Raw genomic sequence first — 25,839 nt, 5'->3', positions numbered from 1 at the left:
ATATTTGGTTTTGTTTTATAAATTTATTTATTTTTGTCTGCGTTGGGTCTTAGTTGCTGCGCGCGGGCTTTCTCTAGTTGTGGCTAGCGGGGGCTACTCTTAGTTGCACGCAGGCTTCTCATTGAGGTGGCTTCTCTAGTTGTGGAGCACGGGCTCTAGGTGCACGGGCTTCAGTAGTTGTGGCTCGGGGGCCCTAGAGCGCAGGCTCCATAGCTGTGGTGCAGGGGCTTAGTTGCTCCGTGGTATATGGGATCTTCGCAGACCAGGGCTTGAACCTGTGTCCTCTGCATTGGCAGGAGGATTCTTGACCACTGCACCACCAGGGAAGCCCTTTATATTTGGTTTTGAATGCAGTTTTTCTTAAGTTGTCAGGGGGAAGGAAGTATTTAGGCTATATGGGGAAAATGAAAATGATTTTAGAAATTATTTTTAAATTATGGTAAATATATAGATAAATGTCCTTTAAACTAGAGTAGCCATTGCTACCATCTCCTTTACTCTGAAGTTTCTTGAGGATTGTAGGGAAGGAAAAATTTTCCTTGACCCTCTTAGGGTCCTGGCTGGGTCTGAAAATTAAACTGATAAAACATACAAATTTATTTAGTATAAGTTTTATGTGACATGGGAGCCTTCATAAGGAAATGAAGACCCAAAGAAACAGTTTGACCTGAGTAGCTAGGTTCGATGAGGAAAGGGAAATCTTACAGAAATATGACATAGGTCAGAGAGTATGAAGCAAGTGTTAACTGGAGAAAACTTAGCAAGGTCTTTTTGTTAGGATTCTTCTGTGCATCCCTTTGTCTTTGGAGATAAATGTGCTCTTTTCCTGCAGATACTGTGAAGGCACCTCTCACGTGAGGGTTTTATGACCTATATCAGGAGAGAAGGAGAGTGGTGGTCAATGGGACCTTTCTGCTTCTGCCATTTTCTCAGATTCCTTTAGCCAGTATGCCATAATTTGGAGTAGTGTGTCCTATACCCCCTCAGCGTTTTCCCATATATATTTACAACATCATTTCACTATGTAAGGGAATTTAACAATTTCAATTAATGTCGTGGAAATGCTATATTGAATTCTGTTTCTGCAGACACTTTCTGGTGGGTTTTTTTTTTTAAATTACAGATCTCATTTCTCCTTATGAGATATCTTTATTCCAACCTAAAAGTGAGACTTCATTGTGCATAGCAAGAAACTTAAAGAAAAGATAGGCATGATTTTTAAAATCTTGGGAGAATTAGAAATAGAATATATATTATCCATTGGGTAAAAATCTTATTGCTTAAAGGCTTCTGTTGAAAGGCAGATTGAATAAAAAACTGAAGCCTGTTATGGCACCATATTCAGGTGCTGTGTTATTTTTTATTACCTAATTTTGGAGACTTTTGGAAATAAATCTAGGCTACTTATTTTTGATAGCCAAAGAAATTGAGTAACAATTTCAGATAATGTAAGTTGTTTAAAAAACATAACATACACTATTTTCTAATTTAGATAAATAGCTTTGGATCAATGGTTTTCTTGGTTAATTTGGTGCAGTCCTATTAGAAAGAAAAAGACATCCACCCTAGCTATATCTGTATTCTCCCTATACCATTCCTCCTCCCCACCTCCTTCCTCTCTGGTGTGAGTGGCCTAATCCCTTTTAAGGATCTGATCAAATTCATGAATCCTATCCTCTGAAAAATACATAAAAATTTCCTTACATTTCAGGGGGTTAATGGATTCCCTGCTTCCTCTCACATATACCTTGCCCTGATTGGGGCCCACAGACCTCGTACAGGTTACAAATCTCCTTAGAAAATAAAATTCAGACTCCTTCCTAGTATTCTAAATATTTAACAATTTGTCTTAGAAATAATAGTGTTATTGCTACTCATATAATAATTACAATAGTAGTAATTATAAGAATAGTTAAAATTTATTCTGTGCCAACCTTATGCCAGGTCTGCTGAACCTTTAACCTGGACTAATGGTTATATTATTAATGATATCTCCATGTGGACTATATCCAGTTTGCATTTATCGTGTGCTTTAGAAAATATTGTATCTTTTTTTTTTTTTTTTTTTCTTTTTGCTGTATGCGGGCCTCTCACTGTTGTGGCCTCCCCCGTTGCAAAGCACAGGCTCCGGACGCACAGGCTCCGGACGCGCAGGCCCAGCGGCCATGGCTCACGGGCCCAGCCGCTCCGCGGCATATGGGATCCTCCCAGACCGGGGCACGAACCCGTATCCCCTGCATCGGCAGGCGGACTCTTAACCACTGCGCCACCAGGGAGGCCCGAAAATATTGTATCTTTAGAATACAAATTGAAAGAAGAGATTATAAGCACTTTGATTCTAACACCTTATTTATGTTCACTCATTGCATTTATAAGGTATCAAAATCCTTTTTGGAATACTGAATTTATTTTTAGTTCTTTAATTTCAGTACTCTCTTTTTTGCTTCTGAGCCTCTTTATCATTCTTCTTCCACGGAAAATTAATTATCCCACCCAACACCCACCATGTCCCATAAGTCCTACAAATTTCAGTTTGGACACAGGTTCTCATATTTCCCTTAGGAAATCTTTGGTCACTCTCCAAAGTCTAATGTACTTGCTACTCCCATGTGCTGCAATAACATTCTCATTCTCTCTCTCTCTGTCTCTCTCGCTCTTGTTACCTATCTATCTATCTAAATAGATAGGGTGTGAAGAGAATCCAGGCTGGGGAACACTCAAGAATGGGGAGAAGAAAACAAGCCTACAAAAGAGATAGAGAAATGTTTCTTTATCTATTATTTACTACAGTAATGTCCAACAGATGGTAAGTGATCAAAAAATATATATGGAATGAGTTAAATGACGTTACACTAAAACTTATTTTTATCATATCTCGGTGCCCTGTTATTAGCAGCAGCACTCTTTAATAGGCACTACTTTAGGCACTTTGCTTGCATTATCTTATTGAAGTCTCACAAGAATTCTGCAAGAAATATAATTTATCATCCCATGACTAGATGAACTTACATATTTCTGAGTCTAAAGTTTTTTTTTTTTTCTAGTAGGCCAAAGTTTCCCAAAATCTCTTCTGAGCAATAGATGTTAACAGGTATTTAACAACAAAAATAACTAAAAAACTATTGCTGAGATAATAGTAGAATTATTGGGAATCAATTTTACTAATAGGATGCATGCCAGCAGGTGAAAATGGAGCAGTTTTGGCAGGAAAGGAGGCTAACGTTACTAGTTACTGAGGGAGAATGGATTCTTAATAATACTTATGAAAATTTTCTGTTTCACCCTGACTCTCTTGGTAGCTTAGCCGTCATCTGAGAGAATCAATCCTTTAAGCTTTGTGATATATGCTATTGTCCTAACCAACTACTTCCATTTTGATTTCCTCATCACCCTTTGCAATCTGCTTGTTCCTGTTATTTCCCAGTTTTGACATTTAATTTCTTTTAGTTGTGCTTTACAATTTTCTTGAAATGCCTCATTGGGTTTTCTTGTATAAAATTTCTTAGGCTTATCTTGCAGTTATTTTAGTATCTAGGTGTCATTCTTTATTATTCTGTTATGGATTGAATTAAAGTACATAGCATTATTTTAGAAGTGGCTGGTTCTTGAGCATTATTGTCATTTATATTTTCCTAAATATTGCATTTAGGTGACAAAGCAGAAATTCATCTGGAAGGTGAAGTTAATATTAATAGAAATCTTTCCATATGTTGTTAAAGACTCTTGATGTGAAGCTCAAAGTGTGAAGCTCATTTATTCAGCCCCTGTTTAAATTCAGTTGTAAATTTTCTCCTCCTGGTTTCTTACCTTAATGAGGTATCATCTCTTATCACCTAACTTCTTTGCTCAAAAACCCTCCTGTGCACCCTTCTGTCTACAGAATGCCACCTAAACTTCTTTAAGTGGCATTTAATGATCTGGCATAGATCTTTTCTCCATTAGTCTCTTCCCTCACACATAGTGCTCTGTCATACTCGTAACTGACAAATATTTATTTTCCTTTATTTCTCTTTCTAATTTTTGTTAACACTATACTTCTTTTATTTCTCAAACTGTGTGCTAAGGCCTCTTTGCTGCAGACCCACTTTGGTTCCTCGGGATATTTTAAATTTTCTAGGGAAACAGTGACATCTATCAGGTACAGCACAAACCAATAACTTCAGATATTTTCATTTTAAAATTAGGTTGCTACATTCCTTTTGGTGGTATCATATACTTTGTAAAACTGGGTTTCTGTGATTAAAAAAAATAAGCACTGCTCAGAAATCATTGTGAGACAGGAAATGAGGGTGGTGGTGACCAGCCTGACTCCAAGGTTTGAGAATTTTGCAGTGCTAGACAAGTACTAAATTGTTAGGAAATAAATACTTAAGTTGTTTAGAACTAACTACTTAATAAATAGAATTCCTTTTGCCTTAGGGACACCATGATAAAATTCCTAACACAGTAAAGGAGGCATGTGCTCTATGCTTCTACTTTCTTTCCAGTTCATAGCCATTTTTAAAAATTATACCTATCCTTCAAAGACTACTCGATAATGTCACCCATCTCTGGAAGCCTTTTCTGATCCCCCCAGCTGCAATTAATCTCCCTCCTGGGTGTTTTCTGATAACATTGTAGCTCTACTATTGCTGTTAAAATTGAATTCAGCTAATTCATTTATTTATTTAAAGTTAACAGTAATGGCTTTCTGGTTCTTTAGTTAGGTGTAGTTACTTGCAGTATAGTGAGAGCCCTTTCATCCTCTGTGTAAAAGTGAAACAACTATATTATTAGGTATCATTTACTGAACTAGAGTGCATGTCTTGACAGTCTGTTTCTAATTCTTAAGCATCCTTACAAGATCACAGGTTACATTATACACATTTTATATTTGAAGAAATTGGAATTTAGCAATGTTGGTTTCTGTCACACTGACATACCTCCTAACCTTTGGCTATTCTAATTACTTCTCCTTTTACTGTTGATAGAATCAGCTTTTTGATATCCGCAAAAATCCTATTGAGATTTTGACTGGGGTTTGCAATGACTCTATGAATCTATTAGGGGAGAATTGCTGTTTTAAGAATATTAAGTTTTCGGGAATTCCCTGGCAGTCCAGCGGTTAGGACTCTGCGCTTTCACTGCTGAGAGCCCAGGTTCAGTCTCTGGTTGGGGAACTGAGATCTTGCAAACCGCATAGGATGGCCCCCCCAAAAAAAAACAAAGACAAAAAAGAGTGTTGAGTTTTCCAATTCGTGCACATAGGCTCTCCATTTATATAGGTGGGGATTTTTTCCCCTGCAGCAAACATATAAAGTGTTCTGTGCATAGGTCTTGCATGTGTTTTCTTAAATTTTTCCCAATACGTTTCAATTTTTGATGTTATTGTAGATGACACTGTTTTCTTAATTTTAATTTTCAACTGTTCCTTGGTAGTATATAGAATCATATTAGATTTTTTTTCTTGAAACCTGAGACTTTGATAAACTGACTTTTTAATCCTGGAGCATCTATATAAGATTCTTTGTGATCTCATATATTCCTTAAGCATGCACAGATCGGTCCCCATCCAAAGCCTCAAGAGTTACTCTATATGGATTTCAGCTCATTCCTCTCTGAAACTCTTTTTTGCCATTTCCAGTTTCATGACTCCTTGAACACTTATCTCTGTCTGCTTAATTCAGTGAGAATGCCAGGCTCTGTTTGGCTTCTTCCTCCCTGCACCACAGTCTGGAAATGGCCTCCTGGCAGAGAGTCTGCATGATGTCAGGGCTCACCTTCTGTCTTTTCTATCAGAGATTACAGTCCAGTTCTGCCTGTTGGCCAATGTCTGAAAATTCTGTAGTTGTTCCCTTTTGCTTTTCTTTTTAGTTATTCAGAACACAGGGGTAGTTCTGGACCCTGCTACTCCCTCAGGGCTAGACTGGAGGTTAAAGATAGGTGTTTAAGGATGTTCTATCCGTATATAAACAAAGAAAAGTTAGGCATTTTGTTTTACCTAAAAAAAGGCAGCATATTCAGGTTATGAACAAAGTTAAATCTCTTTTCTAGAGAATCTGACAATGTAATGATTTTGATTTCATATTAGGGACCGGTCATTTTCTTCATTTTATTCTCTAGTATACATGTATTAAATGTTTACTGATTGCATGTCAGAAGGGTAGGAAACATATTGGTCAGGTATTGGTAACATTTTATTTGAGACAAAGTTAATGGTGTACTAAAGTTTCAACAGAGTTTAAATTATTTATACCTCCTGAGGTAGGTTTATTCCTAGGTATTTTATTCTTTTTGTTGCAGTGGTGAATGGGATTGTTTCCTTAATTTCTCTTTCTGATCTTTCCTTGTTAGTGTATAGGAATGCAAGAGATTTCTGTGCATTAATTTTGTATCCTGCAACTTTACCAAGTTCATTGATTAGCTCTAGTAGTTTTCTGGTGGCATCTTTAGGAATATCTCTGTATAGTATCATGTCATCTGCAAACAGTGACAGTTTTACTTCTTCTTTTCCAATTTGTATTCCTCTATTTCTTTTTCTTCTCTGATTGCATATACTCAGAAAGCTGTAAGACACTGATGAAAGAAATCAAAGTTAACACAAACAGATGGAGAGATATACCATGTTCTTGGATTGGAAAAATCAATATTGTGACAATGACTATACTACCCAAAGCAATCTGCAGATTCAACACAATCCCCATCAAATTACCAATGACATTTTTTACAGAACTAGAACAAAAAACCTTAAAATTTGTATGGAGACACAAAAGACCCCGAGTAGCCAAAGCAATCTTGATGGAAAAAAATGGAGCTGGAAGAATCAGACTCCCAGACTTCAGACTGTACTACAAAGTTATAGTAATCAAGACAGTATGGTACTGGCACAAAAACAGAAGTATAATTCACTGGAACAGGATAGAAAACCACGCACCTATGGTCAACTAATCTATAACAAAGGAGGCAAGGATATACAACGGAGAAAAGCCAGTCTCTTCAATAAGTGGTGCTGGGAAAACTGGACAGCTACATGTAAAAGAATGAAATTAGAACACTCCCTAACACCATACACAAAAATAAACTCAAAATGGATTAAAGACCTAAATGTAAGACCAGACACTATAAAACTCTTCAAGGAAAACAGAGGAAGACCACTGTTTGACATAAATCACAGCAAGATCCTTTTTGACCCACCTCCTAGAGAAATGGAAATACAAACAAAAATAAACAAATGGGACCTAATGAAACTTAAAAGCTTTTGCACAGCAAAGGAAACTATAAACAAGACAACCCTCAGAATTGGAGAAAATATTTGCAAATGAATCAATGGACAAAGGTTTAACATCCAAAATACATAAACAGCTCATGCAGCTCAGTATTAAAAACAAACAACCCAATCCAAAATTGGGCAGAAGACCTAAATAGACATTTCTCCAAAGAAGACATACAGATGGCCAAGAGGCACATGAAAAGCTGCTCAACATCACTAACTGTTAGAGAAATGCAATCAAAACTACATAAGGTATCACCTCACACCAGTCAGAATGGGCATCATCAGAAAATCTACAAACAACAAATGCTGGAGAGGGTGTGGAGAAAAGGGAAACCTGTTACGAAGTGAGAGAGTGGCATGGACATATATACACTACCAAATGTAAAATAGATAGCTTGTGGGAAGCAGCCACATAGCACAGGGAGATCAGCTCGGTGCTTTGTGACCACCTGGAGGGGTGGGATAGGGAGGGTGTGAGGGATATGCAAGAGGGAGAAGATATGGGACTATATGTATATGTATAGCTGATTCACTTTGTTATAAAGCAGAAACTAACCCACCATTGTAAAGCAATTATACTCCAATAAAGATGTTAAGGGCTTCCCTGGTGGTGCAGTGGTTGAGAGTCCGCCTGCCAATGCAGGGGACGCGGGTTAGTGCCCCGGTCCGGGAGGATCCCACATGCCGTGGAGCTTCTGGGCCCGTGAGCCATGGCCACTGGGCCTGCACATCTGGAGCCTGTGCTTCGCGGCGGGAGAGGCCACAGCAGTGAGAGGCCCGCATACCACACACACACACACAAAAAAAAAGATGTTAAAAAAAAAGGGAACCCTCTTGCACTATTGGTGGGAATATGAATTGATACAGCCACTATGGAGGACAGTATGGAGGTTCCTTAAAACACTAAAAATAGAATTACCGTATGACCCTACTATGGGCATATGGTAATTCGACTGGGCATATACCCAGAGAAAACCATAATTCAAAAAGACACATGAACCCCAGTGTTCATGGTAGCACTCTTTACAATAGCCAGGTCACGGAAGCAACCTAAATGCCCATCAACAGACAAATGGATAAAGAAGATGTGGTATGTATATGCAATGGAATATTACTCAGCCCTAAAAAGGAATGAAATTGGGTCATTTATAGAGACGTGGATGGATCTCTAGACTGTGATACAGGGTGAAGTAAGTAAGAAAGAGAAAAACAAATATTGTATATTAACGCATATATGTGGAACCTAGAAAAATGGTACAGATGAGTTGGTTTGCAGGGCAGAAATACTGACACAGATGTAGAGAACAAAGGTATGGACACCAAGGGGGGAAAGTGGTGGGAGGGGATGAATTGGGCAATTGGGATTGATATATATACACTAATATGTATAAAATAGATAACTAATAAGAACCTGCTGTATAAAAAATAATAAAATAAAATTCAAAAAACAAATTATAAACTTTTAAAATATTTGTATTTTTAATCTTTTTCAACTTTCTTGATTATAACATCTTGATTTATTCAGCTAGATTACTGAGTACTTTGAACAGTGAACATTGCTTCTATTTCTTTTGTGTGTCTGCTTTGGCTTCCTAACTTTCATTTTAGATTGACTAACTTTTGAGTGGAAATCACTGATCAAGAGTAAAGGTCTCATATTTTGTTAGTATGCTGATAATCAGATATTTCCAGAATGTTAACCAGTTTCCTCTGATGAAATACTCAGTAGTGGAATTATAACTGCTGAATAGTTCTATTATTTGTCCATTTTTTTGTCTTGCAGGTCCAAGTAGTAGTGGTTTGTGAAGGAAACATTTCAATTCATTTAAATCCTGCTTATGGGAGGGTTGAAAGTCAGATTTAAGCCCGATAGTGAGTTGATATAGCCCTTTTTTTCACACTAGTTTGAACATGTGAACTTTGATTATAATTAGGCTGAGTTACATTATAATAACTTCACTTTCACTGACGTTTCCTTTTATTTTGATGGCATTTTAAGTTATTTAAATAATCATAGTAAAATTTGCTATTGACTTTGCCTTTTTTTATTTTACTACCTAAAGCAGACATGGTTCATCATTTAACCATGCTTCTACATGAATAAAAGTAAATTATAGAACAACATACAGGTATTTTCTGCTGTTAAATGTATTATTTACCTAAGCATGGTTTAAAGGATTTAAAATCTGTTAGGTATGGATATTGATGCATTTTAAGATATTAACTGCTTCATGTGATAGACTTATTTTAATAAATTGATTGATAATATTAAAGACTGAATAAGCTAATTTTAAATTATTATTTTTAAATGGAATGTTTGATTTCGTTACAATATCTTTAACCCATCTTTTAATTTTGAAAATTTTCTAACTTACATAGAAGTATAAAAAATAGTAAAAGGAACTTCTGTATACCTGTCATAGATGTACCAATTTTCATTTTATTTTATTTTATTTTATTTTATGTTTTTTTTATTTTTTAACATCTTTATTGGAGTATAATTGCATTACAATGGTGTGTTCGTTTCTGCTTTTTAACAAAGTGAATCAGCTTTACATATCATATATCCCCATATCTCCTCCCTCTTGCGTCTCCCTCCCATCCTCCCTATCCCACCCCTCTAGGTGGTCACAAAGCACCGAGCTGATCTCCCTGTGCTATGCGGCTGCTTCCCACTAGCTATCTATTTTACATTTGGTAGTGTATATATGTCCATGCCACTGTCACTTCATCCCAGCTTACACTTCCCCCTCCCCGCATCCTCAAGTCCCTTCTCTACGTCTGCATTTTTATTCCTGTCCTGCCCCTAGGTTCTTCAGAACCATTTGTTGTTGTTGTTGTTGTTTAAAGATTCCATATATATGTGTTAGCATATTGTATTTGTTTTTCTCTTTCTGACTTACTTCACTCTGTATGACAGACTCTAGGTCCATCCACCTCACTACAATTAACTCAATTTCGTTTCTTTTTATGGCTGAGTAATATTCCATTGTATATATGTGCCACATCTTTATTCATTCATCTGTCGATGGACACTTAGGTCACTTCCATGTCCTGGCTATTGTAAATAGCGCTGCAGTGACACTATGGTACATGACTCTTTTTGAATTATGATTTTCTCAGGGTATGTGCCCAGTAGTGGGATTGCTGGGTCGTATGGTAGTTCTATTTTTAGTTTTTTAAGGACCCTCCATACTGTTCTCCATAGTGTCTGAATCAATTTACATTCCCACCAACAGTGCAAGAGGGTTCCCTTTTCTCCACACCCTCTCCAGCATTTATTGTTTGTAGATTTTTTGATGATGGCCATTCTGACTGGTGTGAGGTGATACCTCACTGTAGTTTTGATTTGCATTTCTTTAATGGTTAGTGATATTGAGCATCCTTTCATGTGTTTGTTGGCAGTCTGTATATCTTCTTTGGAGAAATGTCTATTTGTGTCTTCTGCCCACTTATGGATTGAGTGGTTTGTTTTTTTTGATATTGAGCTGCATGAGCTGCTTGTAAATTTTGGAGATTAATCCTTTGTCAGTGCTTCATTTCCAAATATTTTCTCCCATTCCGAGGGTTGTCTTTTCATCTAGTTTATGGTTTCCTTTGCTGTGCCAAAGCTTTTAAGTTTCATTAGGTCCCGTTTGTTTATTTTTGTTTTTATTTCCATTTCTCTAGGAGGTGGGTCAAAAAGGATCTTGCTGTGATTTACGACTTAGAGTGTTCTGCCTATGTTTTCTCTAAGAGTTTTACAGTGTCTGGCCTTACATTCAGGTCTTTAATCCATTTTGAGTTTATTTTTGTGAATGGTGTTAGGGAGTGTTCTAATTTCATTCTTTTACATATAGCTGTCCCGTTTTCCCAGCACCACTTTGAAGAGGCTCTCTTTTCTCCATTGTATACTCTTGCCTCCTTTATCAAAGATAAGGTGACCATATGTGCATCAGTTTATCTCTGGGCCTTCTATCCTGTTCCATTTATCTATATTGCTCTTTTTGTGCTAGTACCATATTGTCTTGATTACTGTATCTTTGTAGTATAGTCTGAAGTCAGGGAGCCTGATTCCTCCAGCTCCGGTTTTCTTTTTTTTTTTTTTTCTTTTTGCGGTATGCGGGCCTCTCACTGTTGTGGCCTCTCCCGTTGCGGAGCACAGGCTCCGGATGCGCAGGCCCAGCGGCCATGGCTCACGGGCCCAGCCGCTCCGCGGCATATGGGATCCTCCCAGACCGGGGCACGAACCCGTATCCCCTGCATCGGCAGGCGGACTCTTAACCACTGCGCCACCAGGGAGGCCCAAGCTCCGGTTTTCTTTCTCAAGATTGTTTTGGCTGTTCGGGGTCTTTTGTGTTTCCATACAAATTGTGAAATTTTATGTTCTAGTTCTGTGAAAAGTGCCATTGGATTTACCAGTTTTTAGCATTTCAACATTTGCTTTCTCTTTCTTTATATAAATAAATATATATATTTTTTTCCCCTGTACGATTTTGAATTTTTTTATCCTCTATTTGAGAAATTTAGAATTTATACAATTCTGTTTTCTGATATATTATAGGTATTCCAATCTCAGTGATTATTCTAATAGTCTTTTATAGCTGTTTGATTTTATTCTCAGTCCAGCATCTAGTAATGATTACATGTTGCATTTATTTGTTGTATTTCAAATGGCTTTTCTTGTTCTTTTTTAAATTGTTGTGTTGTATTCCATTGATTGGATTTATCATATTTTATTCAACCAGTCTTCTATGGATGAACATTTTGTTTCCAACATTTTGCCATTACAAATAATGTTTCAAAGAATACTTCTGTATATGTTGTTTTATATTTGTGGACATGTATCTTCAGGATAAATCCCTAGAAGTAGAATTGGACTACTAGATCATCAGTTACTGTATCTTTATCTTACAGATTTCTCTTTGTTACCTTTTTTTACTTTCCTCATTCCTTTAACACTAAACATACATGCATTTCTTTTATACTCCAGATATTTGGAAGTAATGTAAGATTTTGATATCTTTTGACTTTGCATATTGAGTATTTTGCTAAAAAGTCTTAGAAAAAATAGATGCTGTTTACAATAACTAATACAAGTATTAGAAACCTCAGGAATTTGAGCCTAATTATAAAAGATAACATATCAATGAAAAGTATGCATTTTAAAATAAATACACTGATTAATTTATAGCAAAGAAATTAAAGTTTTATGAGACTAATGAATTAGAATTTTTAATACTGTTTATTTCTGAATAAATAAGTTGTTTGTTTATTTATTTACTTTTGGCTGCGTTGGGTCTGTATTGCTGCGCAAGGGCTTTCTATAGTTTCAGCAAGCGAGGGCTACTCTTCGTTGCAGTGTGTGGACTTGTCATTGCGGTGTCTTCTCTTGTTGTGGAGCATGGGCTGTAGGCACACGGGCTTCAGTAGTTGTGGAGCGCGGGCTCAGTAGTTGTGGCTCGCATGCTGTAGAACACAGGCTTAGTAGTTGTGGCGCTCGGGCTTGGTTGCTCCACAGCATGTGGGATCTTCCCAGACCAGGGCTTGAACCCGTGTCCCCTGCATTGGCAGGTGGATTCTTAACCACTGCTCCACTGGAGAAGTCCAATAACTTGTTTTTAAAACAACTTATTAGACATGAACGTAGTTTAGCATATATATATATGTATATATACACACACACACATATATATGAAGTACAATATTAGTGTACTAATATGTGTACAGCTAATATACATCATCTACTTTGTGCCTGGTACCATAATGCATATACATTAACTTAAATTACTTAATTTAATCCCCAACAGCTTTATGAGGTGTATTTATAATTATTTTCCTCATTTACATATGAGGACAATGAGGTATAGAAATGTTAAGTGACATGGTCTTACTTATGCAGCTAATTAGTGGCAGAGGCAAGATTTGAACCCACACAGTATTCAGTATAGATTCTGGGCTTTTAATGACAACGCTTCACTACTTCTATTGGACTCAGTATTATTTTTCTGAATCAAGCCAGTATTGACCTAAGGTCTGTATGACTTTGAGTTCTTAACCACTGTGTTCTCTTTCTTTCCCTGAAGGAAGTATAATAAGATTTTATGTGGTTGTTATATCAAATTTGTTATCATAAGTGGTGATACAGGATTGAAATTCCATTCCTAACAGCCACAGCTGCTAACAAAGCAACCCTTTTATGCCACCTTCCTTGGCAGAATACTGAACTATGTGTACCATTTTTCTGACCCATTAAAATTATTTATGTTCCTCTTTTTCAGTGGATGATTCAGCAGCCACACAAAGCAGCAACATTTTTTGGATGCATCGGGATAGATAAATTTGGGGAGATCCTGAAGAAAAAAGCTGCCGAAGCCCATGTGGATGCTCATTACTATGAACAGAATGAGCAGCCAACAGGAACTTGTGCTGCATGCATCACTGGTGGCAACAGGTCAGTGTTAGTTCAAGGGAAGCACTGTACTAATTGACTATTTAACCACTGGTAAAATCTGAATTCAAATCTGAGTTTGGAATTTAGACCTCATGTTTATAATTTATTTTAATGTTTAATAAACTCTTCTTCCTAGTATCACTTTTCCTTAAAAAAATTTTTTTTACCTTTGTTAAAAAGGTAAAAGATAACCTGTTGTTATCTTCATGAAGCGTAATGAAATGAAAATTTTGAGATTATCTAGTCCAGCCTCTACTTTTTATAATTAGGGTCAGAAAAGGAGCGCATTTTATTCAGTGTTTTGTAGCTAGGTTCTTGCCGAACTGGCATTAGGAAGAATGTTCTTTTCAACATATACTGAGATTGGAATATTAAAATGCATATATACACATATATATATATATATATATTTTTTTTTTTTTTTTTTTTTGCTGTACGCGGGCCTCTCACTGCTGTGGCCTCTCCCGTTGCGGAGCACAGGCTCCGGACACACAGGCTCCGCGGCCATGGCTCGCGGGCCCAGCCGCTCCGCGGCATGTGGGATCTTCCGGGATAGGGGCACGAACCCGTGTCCCCTGCATCGGCAGGCGGACTCCCAACCACTGCGCCACCAGGGAAGCCCCCTATATTTTTTAAATATATAAAATATTACATTATATCCAGCCTCATATAAATTAGGTCATCTAAAGCATTTCTGGCGAACAGTCATCTGCCCATACTAAACAACTTCCGTCATGGGTAATGCACCACTCAAAAAACAATCTATTACATTTCTATACAACTTTGCTTATCAGAAAGTTTTTCTTTGTGTGAACTTGAACTCTGTCTCTCAGAACCTTCCACGCATTGCTTTTTTTGGTGCCTTTTGCAGCTACATGGAGGTATATCTTCAGTACATTCATGCTTTGCTAACATCATTATTAGCATACTGCTTATCAGCATGGGCTTTTTTCTCCTTTGGAAAGGAAAAAATAATAATTTTCCTAGTTATAATGTAGTTAGAATCACCAAAGATGATCTCTTTTAAAATGGTGATTCACTACATACTTTACATCCCTTATAGCTAAAAATATTGTCTGTCCTCCACCATTTCCTATCTCCCTTTCTTCCCCTTCTTTCTTATTTGCCTCTTTGTCTTCTTTTCCTTATTTCCTCCCTTATCTCTCCTCCCCTTGCTCCATTCCTCCTTTTTACCTCATTTGTTTTTGCTCACTCTTTGACCTCTCAAATGTATGTTAAAGACCTGACACTATTCTGGGCAGTAGTCATTAAATAACTAAAATATAACTTTCAAAAACAATTAGGGTACCAAAGCCATTTTAAAACTTTCCTGTAACTTTATTTTTTGGGTGTAGGAGAAATTTATGATTTTAAGGTTTTAATAAATAAAACCATCAGTTCAAACATTGAGATATACTTATTTAGACCTTTCCCCTTTTCAGTTTTTCTAAAAACCAACTTTAGTAGGCAGGTGCAGAGTTTTCCCATTAGTGAGAAATGTGTCAGCTTTTGCCTCTGATACCACTCTGGCTACAGTAAAATTGCTAAATTGTTTTTGTATGTTAAGTTGTTATTTTAAAGAGCAGGTATGATAATATTAGGTCTTCCAGATTTCAACAGCTTAATTTATATACTCATATAATGGTTATGGTGATCAGTATTAATAAGGTGCTATTGGAAGTCAGAAACTGAGGGAAACCCTCGCTGTCTAATTCATTATGCAAATTGTGGAACCTAATAGATTTGGATAAATTGAAATAGAGCTAGGAACTCTAACTTCCAGTGTCCCAAACTCTGGTTAAGGGAATATTCTTCTTAATCCAGGTTCTTATTCTCCACAAACTCTGAAACAGATAGATACACTTGGATAGTAAGAATATCTGTATTTTCTTTTGGAGGAACTATTTAGTTTCCTATCAAAGAGTAGGTTTTTTTTAATCAAAATAGAGTTTAGTAGCTCATACCAGAAGTATTTGCTTTTATTTAGTAACCATTTTTTGTCAACATTTTGCAAGAGTCATATTACTAAAATTTTTTTTGTAAATTAATTATCCTTAAATTTGTAATGTAGTTATTTTGCATATACATATATGATGAATATCCCTCTTATTTTCATTAATTTAGTTGAGCATAAATAGAATGTATCCTTCAGTTAGTCAGATGGCATATGAGTGAGTAGAAATATGTTTTGGAAGAGAATTGATTTATTTTTTTCAAAAGAGAATCTAACCATATTACCAAAATCTTAAGTGATGAGGAGATGTATTTGTGGGATGTTTTTAACCACAACTGTTACTAAAAAAAATTTGAAAAATTGGCAAGTTTTTTTTTTTAATTTGTGGGTCAGAAGGAGGGGGAAAAGGGTTTTTATTTCTTTGTCTGTAACATAAATAATTATTGTATTAAGTTTAATTGTTGGGCAATAATAAAAAGCTCTGTGTGGCACTTGGAACAAGATTTTAAGTGTAGTAGTATTCTGCTTAGATTTTCAGCTACAAAACTGGAACAGTGCAGGGAGTTTTCAACTATGAAAACTAATTTTAATTTATTCTAGCCCATAAAATGTAATGGTTTTATGTAATGTAATGTAAAGTGTAATGGATTAATAAAATTAATCCCTCATAGTAAATATGGTCTACATTTGTATGTGTGTTTTGTAAAATTAATCCCATACCTCACTTTTAAAGCATTAGATTATATATCAGTGGATAGTATGTTGATATTTGAAAACTGAAGTTTTTAGTTGCATATATATTTTTTTGTGTGTAACTACATAGTAGCTATTTCTTAACTGCATTTTGAACTATTAAAAATGTAGAAAGTAGATAATTTTATCATTTTAGTATCAAAAGGAAGCTTAAATGCCAGTTTCCCAAAATACCAGATGATATTTAGAGCAAGGATTAATGTCCTTGTTTATCTCAAAGGCAACAGAGAAGTCTTGAAAAGTTTTCAAAACAAAAGTAACTTTATTTACATTTATTAAAATCAGTATATGGCAGTTTGAAGAATTAAGAATAAAATTAAAACAAAATTTATAAAAATGTTTTTAGTTAACTGTATAGTTATATGACAAGTTTGACTATATGTAAAACTTACTTTTTGTTATTGTTGTTTTAGATCCCTTGTAGCTAATCTTGCTGCTGCCAATTGTTATAAAAAGGAAAAACATCTTGATATGGAGAAAAACTGGATATTGGTAGACAAAGCAAGAGTTTATTATATAGCAGTAAGTATTTGCCTAATTCAAATTTCTGGTACATATTTACACTATAAATTATAGTTGTTAGTTGATGTACATTTAAAAATAATTGTCTCTTATTATCCTGTAAATTCTTTACCCATCTCAAAGCATATGCTAGCTTCACTATTACAAATACAGAACAGAAATATGATCATTCTGTGGTAGCGTGATTTGTATTATTTACCTTCAAATATACCTCTTTTTGGTTACATTATACATAGATGTTTTTAAACCAAGTATCAAATTCTATTTTAAATCTTAAGGTCTTTTGAAGTAATTCTGGAAATTTATATTTTGTATTTTTAGGCCACTTGTGAATGATGCCATGCATTGTGTGTGGAAATATTATTAGCAATATAAATATTCACTGCAAACAGTTTGAGCTTATTTGATGAAAAACTTAATTACTATTTATTCCATAGGAATTACCATGACACCCTTTAAGTTAATATTTTAGAAACATTGATCATGACAAATCTTTTAAATATCAGAATATGGGCAGCATGTAATTTGAATTATTAAGCCTTCTGGCATAAAAAATAACTGGTTAAGAATTCATTTCTAAAATAAGACTGTACTAAAAATTCTCCTGAATTAATCACCCTATGAATACTTTGTTTTTATTTAATATGAGTTAAATGTGGCTCATCACAAATACTAAGTAGATACCTATGAAAAATTAAAAGCACTTCATTTGCATATACGGTTTTGATATAACAGCTGCTGCCATTTACTACCTGAGCTGTGAAACAGCTGGTAAGATGCATAAAAAATTGATTATCCAGTAGGAACATGTTTATTGAAAATATAATTATTTCTTTCAGTCTAGTGTTAATGTCTCCTACAGCATGTTTACGTGCACTGCTTTAGGCTTTACAAGGTTATTGATTCCTCTGTATAGCAAATCCTACCCCTTTATAACTGTCAAGTAAATGCTTACATTGAGAGGATTATATAGAGGAAAGTTGTGTTACCTCTTCTTCCAGCCATCTTACATTTGAAAGTCAAAGAGTATATGGTTTAAAGTTTGGTATTATTTATGTTATATGTACTGACTGAAATATGACAATATATTAAGTTAGAAAAATATTTTTACCCTGACAATTACAACTCTTTGTATGTCAATATATAGTAATTGGGCCCCAAATTATGAGCTAACTTGGAAACAAGTCATAATTTTAACGCTTACGTACATGTAACACATCTACCCAGTTTTGCGTGAATGAAATTTTTGTAGCAGTATAGAACCAACTTGCAACCAGCTAATAGTTTTAACAATTATGTAACTATTACTCATCTAGCCAACTTTGGGTGGATGGAACTTTTATAGTAGTGTTAACTATTCACTACTATTTTATAGTAGTGTTAACTAGTAGTGTTAACTATTGTATAAAGTGTAGAGTGATCAGTTTTTGTCAAATTAATAAAATTGAATTACTTTTGAGACTTGTGTGGTATATTCAGCCAGAAACAAGTATCAAAATGTATTCCAGTTGATATATCTGATTGTAGCTGTTAGCTCTTAGTTTCTGTTTCAGCTGTTTCATAAAAGAATGCTCTTTCACATTGCCAGGTAAATCTATAGTTTGTTCAGAGTTTGGCTATTTTTAAATAGTTCTGAAAATGGTAGACTCATATTGGATACCTGGGATGCTGTAGATGCTGTATATTCTTGGTGAACATTCAACAAATATTTATTCTGTTAACAACTAAGAACATACTTCTTATTCATCAAAATCTGTGAAATTTCTTCTGAAATGTAAAATTATTTCCACAGACTTTCAGCATTTCTTTTAAATCTTTATTTCCCTTTCAGCTCAGAGCATGCAGTCTAGTCTTAGTAAGAAAACTGCAAATTTAGATAGAGTAGATATGTATGTCTATACTTATTTCAAGAAATCAGGTTGGCTTCTCTACACTTTCAGGTTCTGTAGTGTCAGCAGTCGTCTTACATCATCATCATAAACTTCAGAGGTTCAACAACTTGAAATTGTGGGAGCTCTTTATACAAAAGGTTCTTGATCTGAAGAAGCAGCTCAATATATCTAACACATTTCCATAAGTAAGATGTCTATCTGCATTACATAAAATAAACTAGATCTACATACTCAACTCTTCTTCTCACTGTTCCATGAATTAATAATGGTCACAAGTGTTAAGAAAATTCAAAACCTTCCTCATTTTCTCTGTCACATAAAGCATTGAATCTGCAATTCACAGCAAAAACTTTCCTAATAAAAAGTCGAACTGGAATATGCATATACCAGTATTCTCTTTCAGTTTAAATGAAGTGTTGACATCTTTTTTACCTTCATAGCAGGTGTCCCACTTATAACATATAAACTCAGTTTTTCCATGTTTAAACTGAATTCTTTGTTAGTAGGTTTTTAAGGATTACTGATTATGTCAATAGCTAATTACATGTTGAAAACTTAAATCTTAGTTGCTCTTTACCTTTATAATCAGATTGGCATATGTCTGTTTCTTCTCTTACATGAAATATTTCTTACACTAGCCCTCTAAGACTATGATATTTAGGAAAGGTTTATGAAAAAGATGAGGAAATTGGAGCCATTAAATTTCTAAACCATATATTTTCTTTTTTAAGCAATATTAATGTGCTGTGAAAAGTGAGAAAATTAGCACTCTAATTTCATCCTGCCTCTTGATGTTTGTAGTTATTTTCATTTTATTTTTATATTTTCAGTGTTTAAACTTTTGGGCCTTTTTTTAATTCCTACTCTGTCTGCTTTACATACTTGTGTTGCTGTCTGCCATTTCTGAAGTTATGGGATATAGTTGTAACACCTGTTTTAATGCCCTTGTCTGCAAATTCTATCATATGTGTTTTTTTCTGGTTCTTGCCATGGCATTGGGTTGTTTCCTCATGCACATATGCTAAAGACTTGGGAAAGCCCTGCAGATCCTGAGTTCTCATTTTGTACCTCTTTCTTCAAATGGCTCTCTCCTTTCCAGTATGCTGCCCTTGAACGTGCTAGCTACCTTGGCTTTCCTGAATGGAGACTACTGGACTCTGTTTAGGTTCTCTCTGCCCTGACTGCAATCTGGAAATTCTCTCTAGGAATTAAGTTTGAATAATTGTAGAGATCACCTTATCTTGTCCCTTATTTGATTATTGTCCAATTTCTCAAAATTGATATTTCCTATATTTTGTCCAATTTTATAGTTGTGTAAGTTGTTTAAATCCATTCCTCATTCTTTTCGTCTTGGTTGGAATTAGAAATTTCCTGGTTGGTTTTGTTTCTCCTTTTTTTTAGATGACTCTCTATTTCTGCCAGATTGCCTGACTTTTTCTTTGAATTTGAACAGTCTTAAGGTTGATTCAACCTAAGAAACTCCCTAAATTACTGTTCTAGATTCTATCAAATTCTCTAGCTGTCACTTTATCATTTAAAAATAAATTTAAAAGCTCTTAGCTAGTAGATAACTGTTCATCCATGTATAATTACTAATGTTATAGTAATTTTTCTGATATTGTCAGTCAGTCCTTAATAGTGTTTTGGACTACGTTGTGAGTACAGTGGGATTTTGCACAGAAGTTTATGCATTATTTCTAAAGACTTTTTAATGAGAAAAAGGTTCCAAGTTTTAAATACATGGTAAAAAATTAATCAGCTTTCAAGTTTAGGCTTATATAGGGAGAAATTTTAACTTTAGAGATCAAACAGATATTTAAGAAATAGGTTAACAAAAGCTTCCAGTGCCATGTGACTTACTTTGCATAAGCTGTCACCCAGTGTGTGTTCTTTTTTACTAATTCAAAATTAAGCACTATAATGGAAGAATAGTGAATCATAGTTTGTCAATAATTGTTTGAGAATATGGGACCAGTAGTTTGAATTTTCCTTTGACTCCTATGCATATTTCCTTCTTTCTGTGATTTTTCCAGTTCCAGTGGCTTATTACAGATCTTCTTTTACCCTGTGTGTCTTTAATTTATAACTCCATCTGACCGCTTTTATCTCTTTTCAGTCTACAGTCTTACCATTTTGGTTAATATAGTTTTTGTGAGGGTAAGGTTTTAAATGTTACTAATATTTGCTTCTGGAATAACGGGAGGTATGATCATGGATAATTGGAGGAAACATGGTTTGGAGAAGTGTACAACCTTGGAGGAAGGGAATAGAGTTCCCATATTTGGTAAGAAATAGGATTTTTTGCATGTAAAGGACAAGCAGTAATCAATAACAACTATTTAGGTCTTACATCTCTCACTTTGTTTGTCCTGGTTGGGTTTTCTACTAAAATTCTTAATGACTCCATGAGTAATAATTTATCTTAGTAGAACGGTTACTTAGACTCACAATTAAATATCTTTGTCAGTAATGTGAAAGCAATAACTAAATTCATTAAAATGAGGTGATAAATTATAAGAAATCTAGTCTATGAGATCATTATTTGGAATTTTACATATTAGAAGTTATTTCAGTGAATGTTGAATAACAAATTAGAATGAATGTGTAATGAAATAATATAATTGCTGTTTTTTTAGGATTTGGTTTTCTTTTGATAGCATTTACTAAAAAATACTCTACAGTATAACGTGATTAGGAATTTTAAAAGACATTTGATTATGTTCAAAATTGTATCATCTAGTATTCTAACATCATGAAAAAATTTGAGAAAGGTTCTAATGAAAGGGAATGAATTTGTCTCGTAATGGTGACCTAATAGAAATTAGAGTAATGTACAAGGAAATGAAAGATACCTATTAATTTAATATATATGTATGAGATTTGTACTACTCCCCCCCAAAAAAAAACCCTGGATAGGTGAAAATAGAAAAGTTTTGCTCACTTATGGACAATTACTTAAACTTGTTGCCATAAAGCCTTATTACACCATAGAAAAAGCCTTTGTAATACCATCTTGTGAACGCTGTACTATTATAATGAATGTACTTTGGCAAAATAAGTAAACAAATGAATTTTTTAAAGTTTAAGCTATTTAATTGTGAATGATAATTGATTTAATAGGTCACAATTCTTTATAAAGCATTTAGCTATGAATGAATTCAAGGCATTTTTGGAATTTATTAATCTTCATAATAGTCTTCTGAGATTATTAGTTAAGGAGTTGGATGGTTGAACTACCTCTGACTTTTCATTTTATCAGTGTTCTAAATGCAGTTTTTGAACGCTTATGTATTGGAACTCCCATTGTATTGGTCAAATCAAAGATCATCATTTGGCTTTATTTCTGCATTTTTTTACTTCAGGTTTTTGACTATACTATTCTGGATTGCTTCACTGACTTCATTAGGTAGTAACTGAATTTTTAAGCCTTTTTTAAAATTTTTTAAAATATCCTTATAGGTAACATTAACTATTACATTTAGAAATTCAAAAAATAAAATAAGAAAAATGTGTTTTTTTCCCTTCTGTCTGGAGCATTACATGTTTGTATATAATTCCTGACATTTAGTATAGTAGTACACCCAACCCCCACCCCTCCTTCCAACCCTTATCCGCCATTCTACTTTTTGTGCTTTCAGTTACCCATGATCAATTTCAGCCTGAAAATAGTAAATGGAAAATTCCAGCAATAAACATTTTATAAGTTTAAATTGTGCACCATTCTGAGTAGGCTGATGAAATCTTGTGCCATCCTGCTCTGTCCTTTGTCCAGCATACCCACACTGTACACTACTTGCCCTTTAGTCACTTAGTAGCTGTCTCAGTTATCAGATCAGTTGTTGAGGTATCACAGTGCTTGTGTTCAAACAACCCTTATCTTACTTCATAATGGCCACAAAGTGCAAGAATAGTGCTGATGAAAAAAACGTAGTATATAAAGGGTTCAGTACTGTTGGCAGTTGCAGGTATACACTGGCGTTCTTGGAACGTATTCCCCACAGATAAGGGGGTTGTGGTATATATATATATGAATCTTTGTCTTGCAGGAATTTAGAGTTTTATGTACCAATTTGATACCCCTTCAAGTAAAGCCCAAAACTATGTGGTAAAAATGTCTATCTTTAGCTTGGATATAATATAGAGAGAAAGAAAAAGACTGTTAGTTGTATTGCTTCTTAAGCATTAGTATTAGAGTTTAATTTTTAACTTAAAAATTTTTTTCCTTATGTTATTGATGTCCAGTGAGTTACACAAATGATTACTGTTCTTACTTCTTCCTTATTAGAGACAATCTTTGATTCATACTAGAAAATTTTTCAAAAAAGAATGTGATTTTTAGAAATTCTATTTGTACTTATTTTCAGTTTGTCTAGAATTTTTTCTGGCAAGTTAAACTCTAACAGTATCATTTTATAGACTAATACTTTGAATTTTTATAGATAAATATTTTCTCCAAGTTGAGCAGTTTACTCCTGTATTCCTGTAATTTTTCTTAAGTCTTACTTTTAGCAGTTGTCAAAAATAAAACTCTCTACTAGGAGGAGGGAATCTATGAAATATTAAAGTAAGGTTATTTTCAGCTAAACAGAATAATCTTTTTACTTACTTAGTAGAAAAGTAAGATAGTGTTGATTAAAGAAGCTTTGGGCTCTAAAGATAAAGATTGGAAGTTTTTGTGTTTTGGATTTTTGACATTATAATGAAGTCTTGGAATTTTAGGTGAGGTTGGAAACCACACTATGTGCTAATTGCCTTAGAAGGTAAGAAAATAAACATATGTATAGCAATTAGTTATTAAGACAGTAGGTTCTTATATAGACCCTCAAATGAATTAACAAACCATCTACTGAAATATTTACACTTCAGTTTACTTTATTTATATATTTCAGACCACTCAGCAATTGCTTGAGAAAATGTTTACTAAATCTCTTTAATAAACATCTTTGAGAGGGAAAACTTATAGACATTGTGATGACACTATACATTTTTATGTGCTAGTTGTCACAACTTTGAAATTGTATATAAATTGGACATAGTCTAGTGTCTGTAGAAGTATATCTGTTTTCTAACATTTTACTGTATACAATCTTTATAGCTTAATATGATTTAACCCATGTGTTCTGTTGTCTCTGTTCTTCTAGATAAATTAAATTGGATTTAATCTCTTTATAGCAGCTTTATTTAGATATTTATATACTGTAAAGTTCACTGGTTTAAAGTGTACAATTCAGTGATTGTTAGTATATTCCTGGAGTTCTGCAACCATCACTGTAATCTAATTTTAGAACTTTAACATCACCACAAAAAGAAACTTTGTATCAATTAGCAGTTATTCTCCATGGTCCCTGCGTTCAGTCTTGTATCCACATCTCATAATGGTTTCAGTGATATTCAGGTATTATGGCTATAAATTATATAATTGTTCCTAATTAGACAAATAAGGAATTTATGTCTTTGTTCTTTGACATATGTAGTGGAAGTCCTAATAAGTCTTTTTTGTTTTCTTCCTATTACCTCTTTCTCTTTTGCAGGTACTCTAAAGAGTGTCTTCTAAGCTTTTGTTCTCATTTATTTGTTCTAGATACAATGTTACCATGTTTTGGGGTCAGTTCTTTAAAATGTCACTTAATTTTTTTTTTTTTTCTGATTTGGGTGAATGACATGTAGTAGATGAAGATTTTAAAATTATATTTGGTAAAGTGGGATGAAAAATGAGAAAACAGTTTTCTTCCTTTCCAGTTCAGGCATATTAAATCCATATTTGCTGTTATCCAGCTTCAGACCAATACAGGTTTCTCAGCTATATAACAGGGCTCATTTGACTCTAACCTCTTGTGTCTGTCATGTGTTTTCTCTCTACCACTTGGACATATTCATGTTAACTTTTTCACTGACATTGTCCTGATACAATTAGAAACATTAGCAAATCCTAAATAGTTGAAGATATTCTGAAAGATAGATTGCTGCTTTTCCAAATTGCATTCCTCTTGTACTCTATACAGATTGCTGACACACGTTTTTCTTTAAATTTTGATAAACCCTTGAACGCTTTTCCCTGTAACTCTCTCCCATCTTTCCCTATAATACCCTTACCCCAAACATAAATTTTGTGTAACCTCCCACCCCCTGTTTAACTCTGCTGTCCTGACTAGTCATTTTGTGTATTCATTTTTCAAAGTATTATTTCTTTCTTCATTCTATAAACAATTTAAGACCAACTTTATTATTGTTGTTAAGTTTAAGGGACATGACATAAACTGTCAATCAAATAAAATATAAAATGTATAGTAACCCACCAAAAATATTTTGGTTCAGTCTTTTCAGAAAGATGTACATATACAAAATAAAAGAGCACCATATATTCTGTTACTCATCCTATAAAAATAATTATTTTTACAGATATGTTGCTCCTTTAAGGTTAACATTTGACAGCTATAATAAACTAAATTGAATCTTAAAAATATTATTTTGCTTAAGAATGTTGACTAGCGTTTCTGAGGTAGATTGATGTGCTTAGTGTAGTAGATTTTAATCTTTTCTGAGTTTTGAACCATTCCAGAAAAATTTATTTACTTATAAAATTTTTGTATAATTTTTGGTAGTTCATAGATTCAAAAAGCCTTTCTGCTAATTAATGGAGCCCAGGTCAAGAACCTCTGTTATAGTAAATAGTGAATTAAATGATACATAATCCAGTTATAGTTCCATATTAGAAAATGTCCATTGTGGATTTCTAAAACTTTTCTAGTTGTGACTCTATACTTGTTTCCTTATATCAGTCAAGAATTGTTTTTTGTAAAAATATGTTAAAGTGGAGAATCAGACTTAGTGGTGAAATGATGTATTTAGTGCCAGTGATAGAAGAGCAGAATTATATAAAATTATTCAAATATCTTTGAATCATTTGCTTTCTTTTAAAAATATCTGTATGTTTTCATTACCTGAATATAACCAAAGACCTAATAATGCTAGTGCTTCTTTGTAAATATTCCCTAAAGTCATTTTTATTTCAGTCTGTCAAGGTGGTCATTGT

General features: G+C 34.2%; 1 protein-coding gene across 3 annotated transcripts in view; it reads left to right on the top strand.

Moving 5' to 3' along the window:
- Positions 1-25,839, top strand: part of ADK (adenosine kinase) — a 514,633-nt gene that overhangs the window by 254,514 nt on the left and 234,280 nt on the right. For all 3 annotated transcript variants that reach the window (XM_060111660.1, XM_060111662.1, XM_060111661.1), the window contains exons 5-6: positions 13,513-13,685; positions 16,806-16,914. In XM_060111660.1, coding sequence (XP_059967643.1) covers positions 13,513-13,685; positions 16,806-16,914 — 282 coding nt within the window. The remainder of the gene's footprint in view (positions 1-13,512; positions 13,686-16,805; positions 16,915-25,839) is intronic.

The sequence above is a fragment of the Mesoplodon densirostris genome, chromosome 1, assembly GCF_025265405.1.
Source record: "Mesoplodon densirostris isolate mMesDen1 chromosome 1, mMesDen1 primary haplotype, whole genome shotgun sequence".
Classification (NCBI taxonomy): Eukaryota; Metazoa; Chordata; class Mammalia; order Artiodactyla; family Ziphiidae; genus Mesoplodon; species Mesoplodon densirostris.
Note: the sequence above shows the minus strand (reverse complement) of the source record. Positions and strands in the feature narration are given on the sequence as shown.